General features: G+C 39.3%; 1 protein-coding gene and 1 long non-coding RNA gene across 2 annotated transcripts in view; one reads left to right on the top strand and one right to left on the bottom strand.

Annotated features, from left to right (window-relative positions):
* Positions 1-21,049, top strand: part of tmem178bb (transmembrane protein 178Bb) — an 83,328-nt gene that overhangs the window by 51,859 nt on the left and 10,420 nt on the right. The window contains exon 2 of the mRNA XM_088002994.1: positions 18,036-18,149. Within this exon, the coding sequence (XP_087859120.1) occupies positions 18,036-18,149 (114 nt within the window). The remainder of the gene's footprint in view (positions 1-18,035; positions 18,150-21,049) is intronic.
* Positions 547-1,398, bottom strand: LOC148152576 (uncharacterized). Its single transcript, XR_015762079.1, has 2 exons — positions 847-1,398; positions 547-676 (listed from the first exon to the last, which is right to left on the bottom strand). It is a non-coding gene; the product is annotated as an uncharacterized LOC148152576 (long non-coding RNA).

Here is a 21,049-nt window from a genome sequence, read left to right as displayed (position 1 = left end):
GAGCGTTCAGATTTTTTTTCATTTATTGTATTTTCCGGTTTATATGTGGATTTTTCTTCAACCACCAGGGGGCTCTTTAGCAGGAAGTGTGTCCTGTAAACTGTGGGTGTTTTGTTTTGCATGGTGCATTGCTGCCATCTGTTGGACTTTTAGGGAACTGCTTGACTTTTATGTTATTTAAATCAGTACGGTTGTTTGCTAGCGGTAGAGCAGATGAACGCCGCATTCCAGGTTGAATTCTTCGAAGCAATGCCTGTAAGTAGCAACTTATACTTCAAAACGAGCCTTTATGTTAACATATGAGAAAATAATATGTTAAAGTTACATTCCCTCAATGGAATATATACTAGTTAGTCCCAGTGACCGTTTCACTCATGGTTTTTGCCCATGTGGGTAGGGCTACTCCCCCCCTCAACAATTTCTGGCCCCCCACCAGAGAAGGGAAAAGTTATGTGGCCCTCACAGGAAAAAGTTTGGGGACCACTGCTTTAAGGGATCCATGATAGTTGTAATGTAACAGGTGTAGAATGGATCACGACAGGAACCAGGATTTGCATTGATTTATTCCTGTTTAGAACAAAAACATATTCAGCAGCAGCTCCTGGCTCTGGCTCTCCCACACACACCTCTCCACAGCGCAGCTTGGCGCGAACTCACAGGAATGGGTTAAAATCATCTAAAGTTCAAAAATAATAATAAAATAAAATCTGCATTCATACAAAACAATTAAAATAAAACTGAAACAGAAATAATCTGCCCAGAGGTTACAATTTTACACAGTAATATAAAAATATACAAAATACATACATTTAACAACCAGATAACATTTTGAAATAATTCACATACCTGTTTAGAACAAAAACATATTCAGCAGCAGCTCCTGGCTCTGGCTCTCCCACACACACCTTTACCATCCAAAAGAACAAAAATAAAATAGCCATGTTGGCACGGTAAACTGAATAAATGCAAAAAACGTGGGAATTAAATACCCAGAACAGTGCTGTGCTAAACATCAGAAAGTTAACCAACTATTTACAACTTATGAGTTGAACAGCATACTTTTTCTTTTTACATTTTTAATATTTTAATGTACAAGCAGAAGACAACTCTGTGCGCTTACCTCTCCACAGCGCAGCTTGGCACGAACTGAGGAGGGCAGCGGGAACACACAGGATGTGACACGGAGACAGGAAACAAGAAAATAAAAGCTTCTCCACCAAAATAAAATACAATTCAAAAACCAAGGAAAAACAATTATGGGGATGGATTTGGGGCCACATTAGGATCCAAAATAAAACAGTATAAAACAGAAAAAAGTGCAAAGGTGACAGCAATCATGTAAATTCAACAAGGTGTTTTGAGAAGGTTCATCAAAAAACTAAAAAAAATTAAAATTAACTCAGCTACAGTAACAATAGATTTTATTTGAGAAATATTTATTTCAGATGTAAAACAATACAGTAATAATACTGTAGGTTGTTCAATTTTGATATTTTTTAATTCAATATATTGTCACACAAATGCCATGTTGTTCACACTGCAATGGATTCAAGGGTACAGCAATGAGTAACGTCTCTAAGCCTCTTAAAATTGAACCAGAACATGTTGAAATCAATGGTAATGTAGAAATCACAAGAGGTAATGGAGATGAGGGCGACCAAATGGAGTTGACCATAGGAGCTGATGTTTTGCTAATGTTGCCATTTTCAACTTCTTAAATGAAACAATGAATGACACATACTTCTGGTCGAGCTGTGTGATCTGGTAAGTATTTCTATAGCTCTGTTTCGGTCTGTTAACAGCTGTTGAGGGTACAAATAGGTCCTTTGGAAGTTATGTTCCATTCTCTCCCACTGTGCTCTTTTCGTTTTCAAGATGGGAAGCGAACCAAACTCACCTTGCTCTTTTTTTTAAATTACATCCAACAGTTACGCAGTATGACATTTTGTAAAATTACGCCAGTCAAACACAACATGATAAACAACAACTCAGGTAAAGTTAGCCTTCCTGTGTTTACGCTGTAGATTCCTATTACAGAATGGACTCAACAGCATCATCAACCCAGCAGGTGAAAAGATGGCGACCTCTATAGATGAAAAATATAACAAAAGATATACATTTTTTGAAGTAATTATGAGTTTTGGCATATCACAAATAGCGTTGTTTTAGTTAATAGGAAAATTATTACCACATTTAGGCCAACATGTTCAACTAATCTTGGATCCCTTAAAAACTGGAACTTTAAAAGACAATTAACATTCTCAAGTTTTCAATTTTTGACCATTTTCATATGGTTTCAGGGGGCATTTGTTTTGCACTCAGAGAAGTGAATCTTTGATGCAATTTTTTTTATTTGTATAAAAACTGAACCATGTCAACAACAAGCTAAATAAGGTAACTTGATCTAACTTAATGTCATGCTAGTAGTATTTCAACAAAGAAAACGTGAACTCAAATTGATGAACATGCAAGAAAACAAAAATAATCTAGTGAGGAAGTGAAAGAGCTAAGAGGGCTTCAGCAGAAGGGAGAGTTCATGAGTTGAATGAGTACCATGGTTTAACTCAGTGGTTTCCAAACATTTTCTGCACCCCCCACTATGGATTACAAATGGCTGTCTGGTTGAAACGACGCATGTGACGGGGAGGGTGACATCGACTTTTTGGGGGCAAAATGAATGTACGTAGCTGAAAATAGACACCAACATCGGTAGCCTACAAGGTACTTGTTAAGCTTAAGGTTCTGTATTGATATTAGCTAGTCATCTTTTAGCTAACATTACCTGCATCCAACAGCTTTACTCAACTCAGTCGGTTAGTTTGGAGGGAAAAACTGTGAAAAGTTCTTTGCGTTTTGCTGGTTTGCTGCCGTGATTCTAACACAAACCTACGTAGCTCCGCCCAGCAGCAGCAGGTCTCCTTCATAGGTGGAAACCCAGCGCGAGCGTCGTAGCGCTCATGTTGCGTTTAAAGGCGGCTCGGAAAAACAGCTTACAACATGTTAACAACGGATTAAACAGTTTTAACTGCTGATAAAAGTGACAGAGGACACAAATATGGGAAGTGTGGAAGCCTCTACTGTATCAAATTGACATAGGAATAACAGAGAGTTGGCCATTCTAAGGTAAAAACCCAGCGCATACAGTGTTCATGTTTTGTTTTTTTTTCATCCAGACGGCTTCCCGCGCCCCCCCTGCAATGACACGGCGCCCCCCCTAGGGGGCGCGCCCCACAGTTTGAGAACTTCTGGTTTAACTAATGACATGAATGTGAGGTGGCTGGGGAAGAATAATAGCAGGGAAAACAGGAAAAGTGTCTAAAAAGCTCCTTTTTAGACTCCATAGAGAGGGCCAAGTCAAAGGGGGTCTAAAAGGGTCAACCTACCTATTTATTATTACTTTTGTCAGTTTTGAGATATTTCAGAGATCATTGTGGACTTTTCAGGATTCCAACATATTTGTCCATATGAGTTCTTCTCACTACATAATCTTCATAGGCATTTTATTTAAAAAAAAAAAAAAAAAAGCAATTTGCAGTTCAGTAGAATGATGCCGATGTCAATGTTGAATAACGTGGTAAAAAAAAGCGTTATTGAAGCTTTGAGGCACTTGAAAACAGCTTCCCTTTAATTAAGCAATTCATAATTTCAGCAACAAATTCCACAATTTCAGAAACAGGTACTTCTTACATATTTCTTTTAGAATCCGTCCATTCATGAAAAGTCTCCCGTATTTTTATAGCCCTTTATCAAGTCCAGAGGACTCCAAAACAGTTCACACCACATTCAGTCATTCTCATTCATGCACACATTCATACGTTGATGGTGGCAAGCTACTGTAATATAGCCACAGTCTGACAAAGGCTAGGCTGCATACACTGGCGTCCAACCACCACTAGCGGGCAAGGCAAGCAAGATGTCTTGCCCGTCATTGGAGACGGACAGGATGCGGGCTTGAACCATTGAAAATTGGATAACATTTTGTTATCCAAGTTTTTGTTTTGGCTTATTAAACAAAAAAATAACAAAAAGGTAGTGTGTTTTTGTTTTTTCATTTCTTGTTTCAAACAAAAAGACTAACTGCATGAATATACAAGGACCAAGATTGAAAAGAGCTTTTAATTTTTCAGTACACTCACTTCAAAACAATACATTTTACAGCAGACAACCAAGCATCCAGGTAAAAAAAAGAAAACAATGCAGAACTAAGACAGTTTTTGAAAGCAGATAAAACTGAAAAGGGTGCCACTCCACACTACTCCACAGCTGTCACATCCTATTGTCTACAGAGTGAGAGCTGAGGACTTTCTGTGTGGTAGCATCAAAGCTTCTTCCAAAGATCAGAGAGCAGATTGTGAAAGAAACTGCAGGCGTTCTTCATGTGGGTCAACTCTGTGATGAACACTTGGGTTAGCATTTTGCTCAGGGCTGTCTTAGGTTGGCTCCTGCTGTCTCACTGTGCACAGATTTGGAGGACTAATCTGTGAAACATGTTGGAAGTTTATTTTATAATAAATTACAAATTGATATCTGTAACTAGTAAAAATTAGTTAAATTAATTTAATTTTCCAAGTAATTTATAAAGATATAGAAGATGAGATCCATCTCCCTATTCATTTTTAATGGAAGGGTTGAATTCAGTAGCCTTGGTGAAATGGCATTAGATACTGTTGGATCTGCTGTCCCGGAGGAAGGTGATTGGACTGACAGTAGCTGTGTTTAGGCCTGTCACAATAGCAAATTTTGCTGGCCGATTAATTGTCCCAGAAATTGTTGTGATAATATTGTCATTTTCCCCAAACTGTTGCCTACATACCCACTCCTAAGTATAAGGAGCTTGTCGCTTCAATGCCTGAATAAGATGCAGACGTCTCCTCTGATGGCTGATTCAGTCTTGAGCACTAGTGTCAAGACTGAATTATGTAACCATTTTCAGCCATTGCTGGCATGACTATTAGTAACTTATCCCATATACAAGCTTATTTAATTTAAATTCTTATCTAATGGAAACACCACAACTGTGAAATTGTGTTTTTTGACACTAACAACATACACAAAGATTTGCACACATTTGTAATGGAAACACAGTTAACATGACAGGAGGAGTGTTCTTTTGGACACTCTCATGACCTGCATCATCTGGTATGATAAAATGAAAGTTTTTTATCTCATCATTCCTTATTCAAAGAGAACAAGGTATGGGAATAGCAGGTGTGGGATACACGGTGCAGACAAATTGCACAAATCGGGCCTTTGTTGTTTACATGGTTTCTATGAGCTGTGCTCTGGATGCATGCTGGAGTGGCAACATTTTATGGAAACTAAGATACAGGAAACCAAGAAGTCTACTATGCAAATGCACTCCAAGGTAGGTGTGTGTGTGTGTGTGCGTGCGTGTGTGTGTGTGTGTAAAACAATTCCAACAGCTAGTGTCAGTTCATACAGTGTGATCCAGATGTGTGATATTGACCCTTCTAAACCGGCGATTTGATGCTACAGCATCAATATTGCTGTAGCATCTGTAGTCTGGGTGTTTGAGCAGAGGGAATGGATGGAGCCATTTGAAGTGGGTCACCTAAATGAGGCCATGCCTTATAACAGTGGTTCCCAAATTTTTTCTTCTGGGCCCCCCTAGTGGTTTCCAAACTATTTCTACCCCCACTTAGGGGGCGCGCCCCACAGTTTGGGAACCTCTGCCTTATAAGGTGGGGGCACAAGAGAAACAGGTCAAGAATGCCAGCTGAAGTTTCTTCTCAAGATTACCCAACATAAAAAATTGTTTGTCTATTTACAAAAACATATCTGATTAAATCAGGGTTTATGGTGGCTGTGAATCAATGTTAAGTTTAATTGTTTGACAACTAGAAGTTTGTAAGTTATACTCTACTGTCCCCTCTGTTATTTGGCAAGACATTAAATGTGTACAAATTTGTGAATATCAGTGTATCCCCTCTTAAATGATGTGAACAGTGAAGCAAATCTGTTTATTTTGACTGTAGACTGCAAACATTTGGGTTTGAGATCAAAAATGAATACGAGACATCTTGACATTAATTGAAAACTGTGCTACACAGATGTTTAAGTTTGGAACATGAGCAGGGCATGTTTTTTCTCTACATTTCAGAAAGGCTGAAATGTGAAGAAAGGCTAAAAAAAAAGGAAGTAGACATACTTCCATGTCTTCTTTAACCTCAGTTTTTTTGTTTTCTTTATTTTCGGCAATTAAAGTGTCATTCTCATTAATTATTATGGTTTCTTCATTGTCTTTGTAACAGTTATGGGCAAGACATAGACTACAATGTCATAGACTACAATGTCATAGACTACAATGTCATAGACTACAAGGGCAGCATCAGAAGATGGTTCTTTTAAGGAGCCTGAGGAGTGAATGAAGACAGGAATCCGTAGTTTTAGTTTTGGTGTATATATTAGTGATTTGAAAAAAACAATTAAAATGCACAATGAGAGACAAATTGACTCAAAATAAATCAATCCCAAGATCATAAAGTTCTTGTCCTTTTCTTTAGCTCGCCGTCCTTAGATCCAGAAGAGGATCTAATCCATCAGGGAAAAAACCCCGACCTAAAAGGCCAGAAAACCTATTAAGTATTTTATCAAAAAACAATCATCATGTACAAACACTCAAAGGAAATAAATATTAAATGCAAATGCAATTATTAAACTCCTAATAATTATACTAAACATTTCAATCAAGTTAAATTAACAATAATTTAAATAAAGTAAAACAAAAAGAATATCAATCATATTTCAAACTAATCAATTTAAAGTTGAAAAGTTGAAATCAAAGATGAAGTCAAAATTTAAATCAAAGTTTAAGTCAAGTGCACTTTCAAAATATCAATCAAGAAAAATAAATATACTGTGCAATATCAACTTAAGTGTATCTACATCCCAATTTGATCAATTTCATTTTAAACTCAATATCAATGCAAACTGTGCGCTGGAGGTGAGGTTTTGAATAAGTTGGCAGAGTTTGGGGCAACACAGGAAGTGGGCCCGCAAAAATAAAAGTCCTTGACTAATTGCAGGTTACATCTTCAATGAAAATTGCTTCTGAAATGGAATTTTATCTTTGTTCATAAAATTCCATTTCAAAGTTTGGAGACTTGTCTTCATTTTTTTCAATTCCATTACATGAGCAATTTGAATCTTCTGGTGTAGCTATACAATATTAGTCATTATGTAGTTATGCTGCCTTAACATCCTGTCCTGTGGTGGTTGTTGCTGATATTGCAAACAGTTGTCACAGTGTTCAGTATTGCTTTTTTTTTTTGCAATTTGTTTTGTTTGTTTGTTTGTTTGTTTTATTGTCAAGTACTGGGTTATCTCTTAATAAACCTACCCGGCTTTGTGATAATCAGGGTTTTCAGTTTCAGAACAGGAGATATCTACTAGGTGACTCAATTCTGAGTCAAGTTACCCCTAAGTTAAGCATGAGTGTGAGTATAGAAGAAGCCTTCATCAGATAACGTGATTCACCATGGCAACAAGAGAAAAAAAGAAGTCACATTTCTCACCAGTCAGTCAGTCAGTCTATAATCTTTTTTGTCATTACAGAAGCCATGTAATAAAAATTACATGGAATATAACAATGGAATTAGAAAGTTTAAAGAAAATTTAATGAGAAGAATATCAAAGCATAATTAAAGCTGCAAACAGCCTCTAATGGCCCTTGCAACTCAGCGCCGCTCCGGCCTCATGACAAACGGAGGACCTGACGCGTTGCCACCCTTTGCCATAGTCAAAACTCTCGCGCTGTTCCCTCATCCGACCACAAGGAGGCACATTTTCTCAGAGTGGGCGGCGCTTCAGTGATGGCATAAATTTACCACACTAATTTGTACAGCAATGCGCCCTGACACAACTGGTCTTAAAAACAGCAAATTAAAAATTACATTTAAAATTAATATCAATTATTTGCACTTCTGTTTAATCCAAATTAAGTCAGCAGCTCCATCAGGCCCCCAAGGGCTTCAGGGGCCCCATAAATGTTAATATATAAAAATGAGATATACAGATATATAAATGTAACATTTATTTACTGAGAATATCAATGCTAACAAATTTGATTTAATTGTTTCAGGGTACATAAATTAGGAGTCTGGGGTCTAAACGGCCATTTTGGTCTAAATTTGAATTTATCCTTATATTTTCACCATAAAAAGTATTTACATTGCCTTATTTGGTATCATTATTTTCAGCACAACCTCAAATGTATAATTTTACAGTGTTTGTTTCATTTTGACAAAATGCATTATCACAGTGGACCAAAAATCACACTAAAAACAAAATCCGAGTAGAAAAAAATATTGATATTTTTAATATAAAATTCACAAAAATATTGAACAAATCATTTTTCTAACATATAATGATCATTTATAGTGTACATTTTAAAAACATGTGTAAAAATGTTGCAAAAAACAAATTTAAATACATGTTTCATATTAAATTGTGTGCAATTTCCCAGGCGTTTTATACAACTATTTAGAAAATGTGGCACAATGACTCCACCACAAATTCCTTCCAATATTAAAATGTTTCATGTGTGTTTTTTCTTACAACCATCTGCAAATTGGGATTCCCAATAGGTCTGCACACAAATCAGTCATGCCACTCATCAAAACAGTTTCTGTCAAGGAGAAGGCAGTGGACAGCTATCTAAAAGCCATTTTCTTGTGTTTCTTGTGGATTTTTATGTTGTAAATGCACACAGACCACTAAAATGGGCACTAGTGCATCAGGCAATAAACTACCAACTACTGTCCATCTATTGCAAGTGCAAGAATTATTTTTGTTAAATCCAATATGGCGGACAGCCGGAAACGTATCAGACTAATTTGGGAATATCCAGTCCCCACTCCTACCTTGTAAAACTCTTGCAGGTAAAAAAAAAATATTGTGACATCAAGAAACCCCTAAAGACTAATACTACTGATGTATTTTCTAAATAACAGTTTTGAATTTGGAGAAAATTAATACTGATCACCTATCCACTGAAGTGGACGGCATGCACCAGTGACAATATTTTGACAGGTATTGATATCAATACTAAGACTATAGATCTATAATATGCAACATTTCCAGAAAATATTTTGACTGTAAATAAACCAACATATTTTAGTTCTTAACTTGATATCTATTGATGCCATTAAGAAGTAAAGTTTTTATACGTTACTGGCCAATGGTAGCAACAGTGACAGTGGAGATGAGGATGATGAAGAACCTTTGATCACTGAGGTAAATCAAGATGTTGAGGGACATGAAATAACTGGAAATGCAAAACTTACAGATTACAAACCTGTATGCATTCCAAAAAATAAATTAAATTCTGGCCTTAACAGATCAGGAAGTGAAGACATTTCCAATAATAAGTATGGAATCATGTCATACCTCAGATACCCAAGGTCAAGAATATATAGATCATCAGAGCCAGGTCTTCATCTTGACATCATACTTAGTGTTTTTTCACTTCTTGGAGAAGGTGAATCTTTTACATTTCAAGGAATCTGTAGCTTGTCTACTAATAAATGAGGGTTGCATTCAGACACGCTTAAGAGTGCCAGTGCCATCCCATCTCTAAGGCAGTGGTGTCCAAATTTGGACCTTGAGGGCCAGCATCCTGCATGTTCTAATTCTTTGCCTGGTGGTAGTAGCTTCCTCCTCAGCATTTCTCCTTAGGTCTTCTAATGAGCCACCATTTGATCCAGGTGTATTGAAGTAGAGAGAGAACTAACACATGCAGGATGCTGGTTCTCGAGGACCGACTTTGGACACCATCGGTCTAAGACACTCCATGAGATCAGGCTAAGGTCTGGAGAACACTGGGCTTATGTCACTGCAGCCAAAAATATCAACATGCAATGATCCAGCCCACAGACAAAACGAAATACATCTGGATCCAATGTGATGTTTGCAATCTGGGTGCTTTGCACATTTTCACACAAGATACCCTTGATTTTTAGAAGTCTGAAACTTCTAAAATTTACACAAAAAAAAATTCCCACCTTAGTTTTATGCCCTAAGTAAACCAAAAACACTTTTGAAAAAATCCTGACTTACAGGAACATAATTCATGCATGAAATATAATGCTGATAATGTGGCTGTCATAGTGGGTTGTATTTTTCTGACGCACATGCAGAACACGAGACAGAGAACAGGAAGTCAGTTAAATATGTTTAATAAAAATAAATAAATAAATAAAAACGAAACAATAATCAAAACTGCAGATCCAAGAGCTTGCGGCTTCTGGAATCGGGAACGCTGGATGGAGAGAAGCAGAAGGTGAGTTTTGAAGATGGGAAGGATTAAAATTGTGAATCGGCGAGAGAGCTTATTTGGATGGAGGAAAATACTGAGGTTACCGGGGTGGCGTTCAACAAAGGTAGGTAGGCTGTGAGTCGGCGGGGAACAGCGACGGAAGAGAGATCACGGTGGAGGGCAGACAGGTAACAGTTCTGCCTTTCAGATCAGAGGAGTAAGGGGCCAGCCAACATAGGAATCCAGAGAGGTTTGGTTCAACGGCTTGGAGGTAAGTGGAACTCGGGCTTCCAGTGGGTAATGCCCACGGCGTCATGAGAAGAATGGAGCACAGGGAAACTGCCAGTAGTGATGGGCTACCTGAAGCCAGGCTTCGAGGCGTGTATCGAGTAAAAAGGGTGTGTGTCCGATGAAGCCCCACTTCGAGGCTTGTGTCGGCTTGCTGAAAACCACGTGACTAGCAACAAACGATGTCTCGCATTGCATGGGTCACATGACTGCTGTTTTCAAAATAAAAGCGTGATGAGCCGTGCTGATTCATGGCATGGGTTATTGAATTTGATCGTGCATCAAAGGAGTATTTGTCTTCAGCAGTGGCTGAAATAAAAGAAACGTTTTATAGTTCATGTGTATTAACGACTTTGATGATGGCACTCATCAAAATGTAATGTTTGTTACCGGTTTTCTCAATTATTGATATGGTATATTTTGTGTTTTTTTTTTTATTATGTAAAGCACTTTGAAACTGCATTGTTGCTGAAATGTGCTACACAAATAAATTTGATTGACATGGAGCCAGCAAGAAGAAAACATCTGACATCTGGGGATACTTTGAGATGATCTCTCACAAGATTCTTAAATAAAAAGAATTAACCCCTTCACCTCCAAAAGTCACACCTTCTTCAAATTTCCAATATTTCTTTGTTCTGCAAAGATATATCAATCTTGAACAGCAGAAACAGACTTAAAGTTGTTGGAAGAGTAAAATTATGGCCTGATGAGTCAAAATATAGGGGATCAGAGAGTCAACTAGGAAGCCAAGAAAAAGAGAATTTTTGAAGAATTTTAGTTTTTCAGGAGACAAATCAAAACTCAAAGAATACTGTCTGCCCCAACAAGCACTGCACTCCGAATACACTAAAACAAATGTCTATTGTCAAGTCAGTCAATGACAAAACATCTACTGACAGTCAACATACACCAGGATTGGCTACAAATAATTTTAATGACTAAAAAAGATTAGTTAAGTAGGATTTTATTGACTCTCATTACTAAACATGACTTTGACATGAGTATGTCTATCTGAGTGACAAGCCTGTCACAGTTTCAACAGCAGATGTAAACTAGTGAGAAATGAATGAACCACCGAGTAATGAACCTTTGGGCAAAGCAATGGGCTGGGAAGCTTCACTGCTTCATGAGGCTTCATTTGGCCATCACTAACTGCCAGAATTCAGACTGTTAGTGGGAATCAGTCACAGAGTCACAATGGATCACCTGAAAAGAGGACACAAAAAAATCACAAGAGAATTTCTCACAAGAAACAAAATCACAAGGAGCACACCAGTAATGGTGTTGAGTACCATTACTGGCAAAATACTCTGGTGATGAAGTGTTGGCTGCCCCTCTTTCTTATACTCCTCTTGATGATAAACGACATGCAGGCGCGTAGGTAACAGCCACTGTCAGTCACGCCCTTCCAGAATGGATCCCATATGCCCTCTGGTGGAGAAAAAGGAGAAAACAAAAACCAAAAAAAAACAAAGCACCACCACCCCAGATACCAACAGTGGCTTTAGTAGCTCTTCCATTTCGTGCCTGTTGAGTTTTTAATAAGAGTCCCAGAAAATGTTGCTTGAGTTTATGGGACGAGATTTTCAGATCACATGCATTAACCACTAACGCACCCACCAACCGGTAACGCATACAAAAACTTTACAGCGCAGACAGATACAGAGCCACACACTGGGCAGTGTGTTGAGATGTAAATGCCGCATATAATTGTTCGTTCACAAAGATAAATCATTCTAGTGGCTCTTTCAATCTCTGAAAGAGCCACTACAAGTTATTCCTGTGGTTCACATAGAACTGCGCAACCAGAGCTAACACGGTAGGTTTTAAATTCCTACCTTAACCCACTGATGCGTGAGTGAGTGACTATGCAGTCTTCCGTGACTGGGTCCTTTTTGACCCAGGTTACAATCAATGTGTTTTTATGCTACTTTTGTCATTTTGATTCACAATAATGTTTTGTATAATACTTTCTACTGTGTTTTATTTCACACAAGAATTATTTCATGTTTGAAATATTTTAATTTTTCACTTTTTTAAACGTTTTTAGAACAATTTGTAGAACATTTCTGACAATTTGTAGAACATTTTTAAAACAAAATGACAACAGCAGCAATTTTACAACAACAATGATGAAATGTCAATAATGGACAATGCTAACATCCATTATGTGTGTGTGTGTGGGAATGTGAGGGGGTGCAAAAGAACACATTTCCTGAAACTAGCTAGCTAATCAAGCTAGCTAACATTACTGTCTCTATTCTATTATGCTATGTGTATCACACGTGTGTGTGTATGTGTATGATTTATCCATCCACCCATCCATCCATCTTCTGTTTATCCGGGGTCAGGTCGCGGGGTCAGCAGCCTAAGTAAGGAGGCTCAAAGTTCGCTCTCCCCAGCCACTTGTTCCAGCTTCTCTGGGGGAACCCATGGCACTCCCAGACCAGCTGAGAAACATCGTCAGCGTGTCCTGGGTCTTCCCCGGGGCCTCCTCCTGGTGGGACATGGTCAGAACACCTCACCAGGGAGGTGTCCAGGAGGCATCCTAACCAGATGCCGAGTCACCTCAACTGCCTTCTCTCGACATAAAGGAGCAGCGGCTCTACTCTGAGTCTCTCCTGGATATCTGACCTTCTCACCCTCTCTCCAAGGGAGAGCCCAGACACCCTACAGGGAAAACTAATTTTGGCCGCTTGTATCCGTGACCTCGTCCTTTCGGACATGACCCAACGCTCATGACCATAGACAAGGATAGGAACGTAGATCAACCGGTAAATCAAGAACTTTGCTTTTTGGCTCAGCTCTCTCTTAACCACGACAGATCAGTACAGTGCCTGCTTCACGGCAGATGCTGCACCAATCCGTCTGTCGATCTCCTGCTCCATTTTTCCCTCATTGGTGAACAAGATCCTGAGATACTTGAACTCCTCCACTTGGGGCAGGACATCCTCCCCGACCCAAAGAAGGCACTCTATACTTTTCTGGCTCATTTATTTATGCATTTATGTCTATAGCTATGAATTTTTATTTTATTTATTGAGATGATAAAAGAAAGAACCTTGAATACATTGATCAACAGGTTCTGCATGTCATTCAACACACTCTCTCTTGGTTTTCTCATCCAGGGTTTCAGACACACAGACACACACACACAAATAATAAAGATGCACAATAAAGTATAGGTGGTAATGTTAGCTAGTTGGTTAGATAACGAGGGTTGGCTAACTTTGAAGAAGGATATGTTGATTTGTGACAATAACGCTCACAGTACTCATGATTGACACACACATTTGTGAAATAAAAAATAAAGATAATACTTATAAGTAAGAGTTATTCCAATGTAAAATAATATTATTCAGGGGTGACACTTAGGTCTTAGTGTGTTTGGTTCACAAAAAAATGTTTTCCTGACAGTAACAATTGGTAAGAAACAAAGATTCCCATTAAATTCCATAGGAAATGAATGTGGGTCATTTTGGACCCACTCACGGAAGAATGGGGTCAGTGTTGTGTTCAAGACCACCTAACCCGAGACCAAGACAAGACCAAGACCAGAGTGTATCGAGACCGAGACAAGACCAAGACTTTTAGGGTCCGAGACCAAGTCAAGACCAAGACCGAGGAAAGTCGAGACCGAGTCAAGACCAAGACCAGCGGCCCGCGCTACATAACACAATAAAATGTAAAATATGATCGAAATTGCTTCTCAGAATAATCTGAAAGATCCATATTCCCATAAAAACACCTAGATTTTAAATACTTAATACATTTTACCAATATTAAATATTCCATTTCTGTGTTACAATGTGTGATGGTCTCGTGCCATCCCTAAAAACATAGCACCCTGGGAATTTGCCCATATTGCTCATATAAGAATCCACCACTGTTGCACCATTAAACATAGCAATTGAGGCAATGCCCTGATGGTAAATAACACTCAACTATGAACACTGACCAAGGAGCAACAAGCAAGAAGTAACCAAACAGAAGGCGCTCATCGTGACTGTTTTCACTCTCTATCCCAGTACATGAAGCCAGGTAGTCTGACACCATGGGAGACATTACAGCTGCCACTTTGAACAAAAACAAAGAGCAATGTGCATGCTCTGCGTGCTCTTTCGTTCTTGTGTTTTAGTTATTTGTTAATTTAAATATCAACGTACATAATTAAATGTATGTACATTTAATTACATACATACATAATTAAATGTATGTACATGGCATGGTACACAATGATGCAGTGTACACAGAGCATTACTAGAACAAAGAACGGGTGTTCTGTCAGATCAGCATACGTTGTCAGATAGTCGTACGCTTAGCTCAGACATGCATACGCTGTCATTACCATATGATTTTATTTAATCAGCAACATAGAATGATGACGTAGATCATCATACACTTGGTTATTAACAGTTGTATGGCATCCAGCTGCAGCCAGACCTACTTTAAATACACTTTGAAACCACGACAATGCATGTATATCTATCTAGTTATCATATTATGTCATATTATAAACAATTTAATGACTTATTTTTGTCATAACTTGTTGCATATGCTGAACTGACAACTCCACTGACGGTCGGACTTCTTAAAGCGCATGCGCTGGCATGGTACTCACTGCATGTATGCTAGGAACATAGAATCATGACGTAGATCTGTTATTAACAGTTGTATGGCATCCTGACTTAGCGGTTAAGTGAGTTTTACACGGGCGTGTGTTGTAGCTGACTCCAGCTGCAGCCAGACCTGCTTTAAATACACTTTGCAACCATGACAACACATGTATATCTATATAGTTATAATTGAAAACAATTTAATGACTTATTTTCGTCATAACTTGCTGCATATGGTGAACTGACAACTCCTCTGACGGTCGGACTTCTTAATGCGCAGGCATGGTACTCACTGCACGTATGCTATTCTGACAGTGTATGGTAATCTGATAGAACAACGGCTCTCAGTGAGTGACACTCCAGTCCTATCTAATAAGTAAAGAGCCGTGGAGAAGAATCGACTGTTTCTGAATGTCACATCACTATATTGCAGACTTTTGGACATAGCGTTGTCCTGTATATGCGACAAGTCAGTCAACATCTCCGCACAATAATTCAGGCAGAGTGACTTTTTTTCATCACAAATTCTTATGTGTCTCTGTACAGCTAGCTTTGCTAACATCACGTTAACGGAGCTTACCTTCTTTGAGCTACTTTTCTAAGTGACGAAAATAGTTAGACGTTGTCCCCATCGTCTCTGAAAACGAAGCGCTGCTGAGTTAGCTCTGGCCATCGGATTTCTTACTATTTATGCAGCGCTATTATATTACTGACGATTAGACAAACATTTTCTGCCGCTGAGACAAAACCACTGCGCATGTCCTGGAGCGCCGCGTGCGAGTGAAAGGTGGGGAAGGGAGGGGGAGGAGGGAGGAGGGAGCAGCGCCGTGCGCGAGTGAAAGGTGGGGAGGGGAGCGGGAGGGGGAGAAACGCGTAGTTGCTTGGATTTTAATCGGTGAGTTTTGCATCCACTGAAAACAAAGATGTTAACAAATAAACTGGACAGTATGCTGCACGTTTAGTGATATTTTCACAGTTGCGGTCTCGACTGGTCTTGAAATAAAATGCCGAGTCCTCAGAGACCGAGACAAGACCGAGACCAAATGCGGTCGAGTCCGAGACGAGACCGAGACCATCAGAAAACGGTCTTAAGACCGGACTCGAGACCAAGACCGATCTCGAGTACCACAACACTGAATGGGGTAGTAACATAAAACATGCTATTTCTTAAAATGTATAAAAAGTAAATTAAAATTTTGAATTGCATTATATCAGTAACATGTTTCTTGAGGAATACCTGGAATATGAAGTGGTGAAAACTTTTCATTACAAAGATATTGCAAAAAGATGACCTCACCGGGTCAAAAAGGACCCAGTTACGCATCAGAGGGTTAATGAAAATTTTATGAGAAGAATATCAAAACATAACTAAATAATGCTTTGTTTCTGTCTCCAAAGAAACATAAGTCCTCACAGGAAGTTGACGGAAATATCCATACAGGTCAGGCTGTGTCCAGTTGGAGTGAAAGGAGGCGCGCGCGATCCGCAACGCACAAAGGCGCCAGCTGTGTGATTGGTCCGTGCGCTGCTGGCTTTAAATGCATAAACTATAAACCTATTTATTATTGTAATGGTCTCGCTTTGGGGTCTTGTACCAAAACTAACCATCAGCCAAACTCCTTTTACACGAGTCAGGATTAATTAGATCTTCCTTTATTTTTCATGTAGAATGGAGTGAAACTGCCAAAACACAAACAACTCAGGATGAGCTCAGAGCATCAGTTTCATACATTAGAAGTATAACAACTGATACAATAGCTAGCTCGGAATGCTATGAGCTGCAATGCTACATAACGGCCTAAGAAAACTTAGCAGCCTGCTAGTTAGCAATTATGTAGAACATACTCAAATCACCCGCAGGTATTTCCAAAACCAATTAAACATAAATTCAATAAGCAAGTTACTTCTTTCTCATACGTCAACATATCGTTTTGATGTACAAGTAGCAACTTACAGGCTTTGCTTCGACGAACTCGACCTGGAATGCGCCGATCATAACAGACGTGTTCATCTGTCCTATCACTAGCTAGCTACCGAACTAACACAAAAGTAAAAGCAGTTCCCCAAAAGTTCAACAGATGGCAGCAGTGCGCCATGCAAAATAAAACACCCACAGTTTACAGGACAATTATAAACCTTATCCTTTAGGAATAAATCTGCTCCGCTAGTGAAATGCTCAGAGCAACAGAGAACACTGGGGAAAACCCTGTGGTTGATAATCTCACACAATCTACTCTCCTCTCTTGTAGGAAAAAACTATTACAAATTGACACTTGTGCTTTTTGGTCTGGGAGTGGTAACATTAAATTTTTACTGCTAAAAACAGTTTTAGAAAACACAACATGATTAATTTTGTAATTGACAGGGCCCCAATTTAAAAAAAATATATATATATTTTGTGGGGGGCCCCCTGTTGTCCAGTGGCCCTTGGAATTGTCCTAACTTTATGGAGCCACTGTGAAAACCTTGGTTGTCCAGCAAAGCCTGCTACACTTAACTTTTCAACAGACTTTTAGTGCCAAATTTGGTGAGTTTTTAAGTGTGGTTATGGCTCAAGGAAACAACTATACTATTTTTTGTGTGGTTTTGTTTTATCTTGTTTTGGTAAATGGCTAAAAACAGCCCTGGTTATAATTATAATCTGTTTATTCAATATAATTACTTGAGTATGTTGAAGTTTTAAATTAAAATGGGAGATGACCATTTCCAAAGGATTCTGCTCAGCAGAAATAACTGTGTAAGTGCTTCATGTCTACTGTCTGTTGAAGTTGAATAGCAGTCTTTCAGAGTGGATTTAATGTAGATATGATTCTGAATATTTTCCCATATTTTGTTGTTTACTTTATACACAGGTTCAATTGCAAGATGCTCCTACATCAAGTACCATTACTCGTCAGCTGCAATACCCAAAAATCTGTCCTACAACATCACCAAGACAATACGACAGGATGAATGGCACTCCCTACGTAAGTTTGCTGAAAGCTCCACATTTCTTTTCTTAAAAACGTTTAAAAATGGACCTTTATATGCCATACTTCGCTAATCATTTAAGAACTAGGATTAATTGTTCTGAATCTATGGAGAAATCTATGTTTATGTTTTTTTAATAAAAAAAACAAACAAATATAGGGTTTAACAACCAGTGACTGTTTTGATTATATAATTTTATGTTCAGATATTTTTGACATTCAGATCCTCCAGTTGTAAGAGCAGGGGGAGGGGTGATTGGGCAACTGGAAAGGTGTAGGGAAGGAAGGTGGGGGGATGGGAGTTCATGATGTCCCCCACAAGATGCCGCCCCGGGGAGTTGCTGCTATTGTAAATAAGTAATGACATATAGTCTATGACTTAATTCTTAACATTAGGGCTAATCAACATGCCATTGTGTGGAAGTTATTTAAGTTCATAGCTGTCCCTTGTATCCCCTGTTTACCTTCCCTGTCTATTTAAACCTACCTGAGTCTCTTGTTCCCTGTGTGATCCTTGTCATTGTCTTTGCTGTCTTTTGTCATCGTTGCCTCATTCCAGTGCTACCATTGTTGAGTTCCTTGCCTCTTAGTTCACTTGTGCTGCCTGGATTTCTTTCTGTTAATCTGTGAGAGCTTTGATTAAATTATCCTTTTTCACACCACAACCTGGGTCCTCCGCATGAATCCTCACCTCAAAAAACCCATATTGTGACAGAAGGACCTGACCCAAAAGTACTACGGTGAGGTGGTCAGAGCACAAAATTAACATAGATCCAGCAGACCTGATTTTTGAAAGGGACTTCAATGACTTAAAGTCCACTATAAAGGTCTATGGTGTCATGGCCAAACCCTACTCCGTCTGCAGATGTCTTGGGATTGCCATTAGAATGGTCTTAGAAGGCTGTACTCCGCACCTCTCTTCGTTGGGCTTGAGTTGTTGGAGGAGGCAATGTTTGAACGAGAGGCAGCTCTTTTCATAATGGCTGGAATGCCGCTTCCATCTAAACCAGAGCTGCCGGTCTCATTGTTTCCCGGGCCATCTGCTCCGCCCAAGCCCCCCAGTGAGTCTCCCCGTGCTCCATCCAAGCATCCCTGTGCTTGACCAGGGGTATCTGTCAGAGACCCAAAAGAAGAAGAAAGCCCCTATGTAAGCCCGAATTTTAGCATGGGCTTACCGGGGCTGCAGCCCGGGGCCCCGGGCGCTTCGGGGGCCCTGAAAAATGCTTTGTGAATGAATAAGGTCAGAATGCCTTAATTTTATCACTGGCTAAGAGGATTTTTGGTGTTGTTGTTGAAAAAATGTGTCATTTGTTCTGGGAAATGTCCATCCTGAATGCTTAATTATTATTGGTTCAAGTTGGACGCTTCTTACGCTTTGGGGCAGAGCATAAGGGAATGATTTCTCACAATGGTGAACAACAGAATGATGAAGAAAATATCCAAGCTAACAGGGTTTTTAGAACTCATATTGGACATGGAGCAGAACCATCGTTCCTCTCCACTTCTCAAGACGTTAACCTTGTTAACATGGATCTCTGACTGATCCGGTGCCCGAGGAGAGACGGTGGAAGGGTGAACTTCTTCGCCAGGTGCAGCGATGACCACGGATAATACGTACGGCACTGAACCTGCGGCTTTGGATAAAAACTGATGAGTTCGTGTGAGCTTACTAGGCTGAGCAAGAAGCAGGGAGCTGTCAAAATATGGTTGTTAATTTTAAAGCATCGGAACATCTTTACAAACATCAGAAACAATTCTTCTCCAGATCGCATCTTGAAAGCCAGCTCCAAGTGGTGAGTACACCCAAACACAGGCTGAGTTATCCTCCTTCCACTGCAGCTGTGTTTTGTATTTTAAACGATGCTAAAAGTCAGTGAAGCTTTCAAATGGGTTTCCGTGAGTGAAAAAAGCAACAGAACGATTCAAAGAGAAGGAAAACAGCTAACGTCATAGAAAAGTAATGGCGACTGCTTTGCTCGCTGGCACTCAGTGCGAAGTTAAAAAAAAGCCACACTAGCTTTAGCTTCCAGCTAGCAGCAGCAGGAGGAACTGTCCAAATCATATGGCGAAGGGCCGACTGTACAAATTAGCTCGAGTGTGTCCTGCCCTGCCCTGACACGCAGCTAAAATCCAGTCATCACTGAATAAAATTGTTGACCAAGTTTGGCTCTCAGAGGGGAAATAACGTGACTGTCTGAACTTGGTAAGGAAATAAACCTGATGATTACAGAGAAAGATACAGTTGATAAAAATTGAAAGATGGAGGGAGACAGATAAAGATAGAAATGTAGAAGGATAAATAAATACCGTACATAGAGGATGGATAGAGAACATTGTCAATTTTTTCTTCCTTAGGAAAGCTCTGTTGAATAGATATATTCAAGAATTTCTTTAATAACGACTAAGTATATTTTGTTTGTAGTAATGATCTTTACATTCATTAAAGGTGCGCCGGTAGAAATTTTCTGGCCGATCACCGATCTTTAAAAATCTGACTTACTGAAGTTTTCTTGTGCGTGTGTGTGCAAAATATAGCAAAAGAGTTGGCAACCATGGAGTGACTGTTGTAAACCTTGCATGGAGAGATGACCTGGTGGGAGGGACTGTCCATCAGCCCTCTCTCATGGTGGACAGTGGCTGATTTTTATGACCAAAGTTTGTGGATAGGATCAGTTCCACAAGTAAGTCACGGCCAAGTGCCGACCACCGAAAGGGAAGGAAATATATATGCAACTGTATAACGATGATTAAGTAAAGTAGGGCCCACACCTTGGCTCAAGCCCAGGGTCCCACACCCTCCTAAGTCCGGCCCTGCCCCTATCAGAAAACTCCTGAAAGAAAAGGTTATCTGCTTCCAAACCCCGCTGCCAGTCAAGCTCTGTTTTTGATGGTGAAAT

Source organism: Poecilia mexicana, unplaced genomic scaffold, assembly GCF_051168715.1.
Source record: "Poecilia mexicana isolate PSO_F unplaced genomic scaffold, ASM5116871v1 scaffold_23, whole genome shotgun sequence".
In the NCBI taxonomy this organism is placed as follows: domain Eukaryota; kingdom Metazoa; phylum Chordata; class Actinopteri; order Cyprinodontiformes; family Poeciliidae; genus Poecilia; species Poecilia mexicana.
Note: the sequence above shows the minus strand (reverse complement) of the source record. Positions and strands in the feature narration are given on the sequence as shown.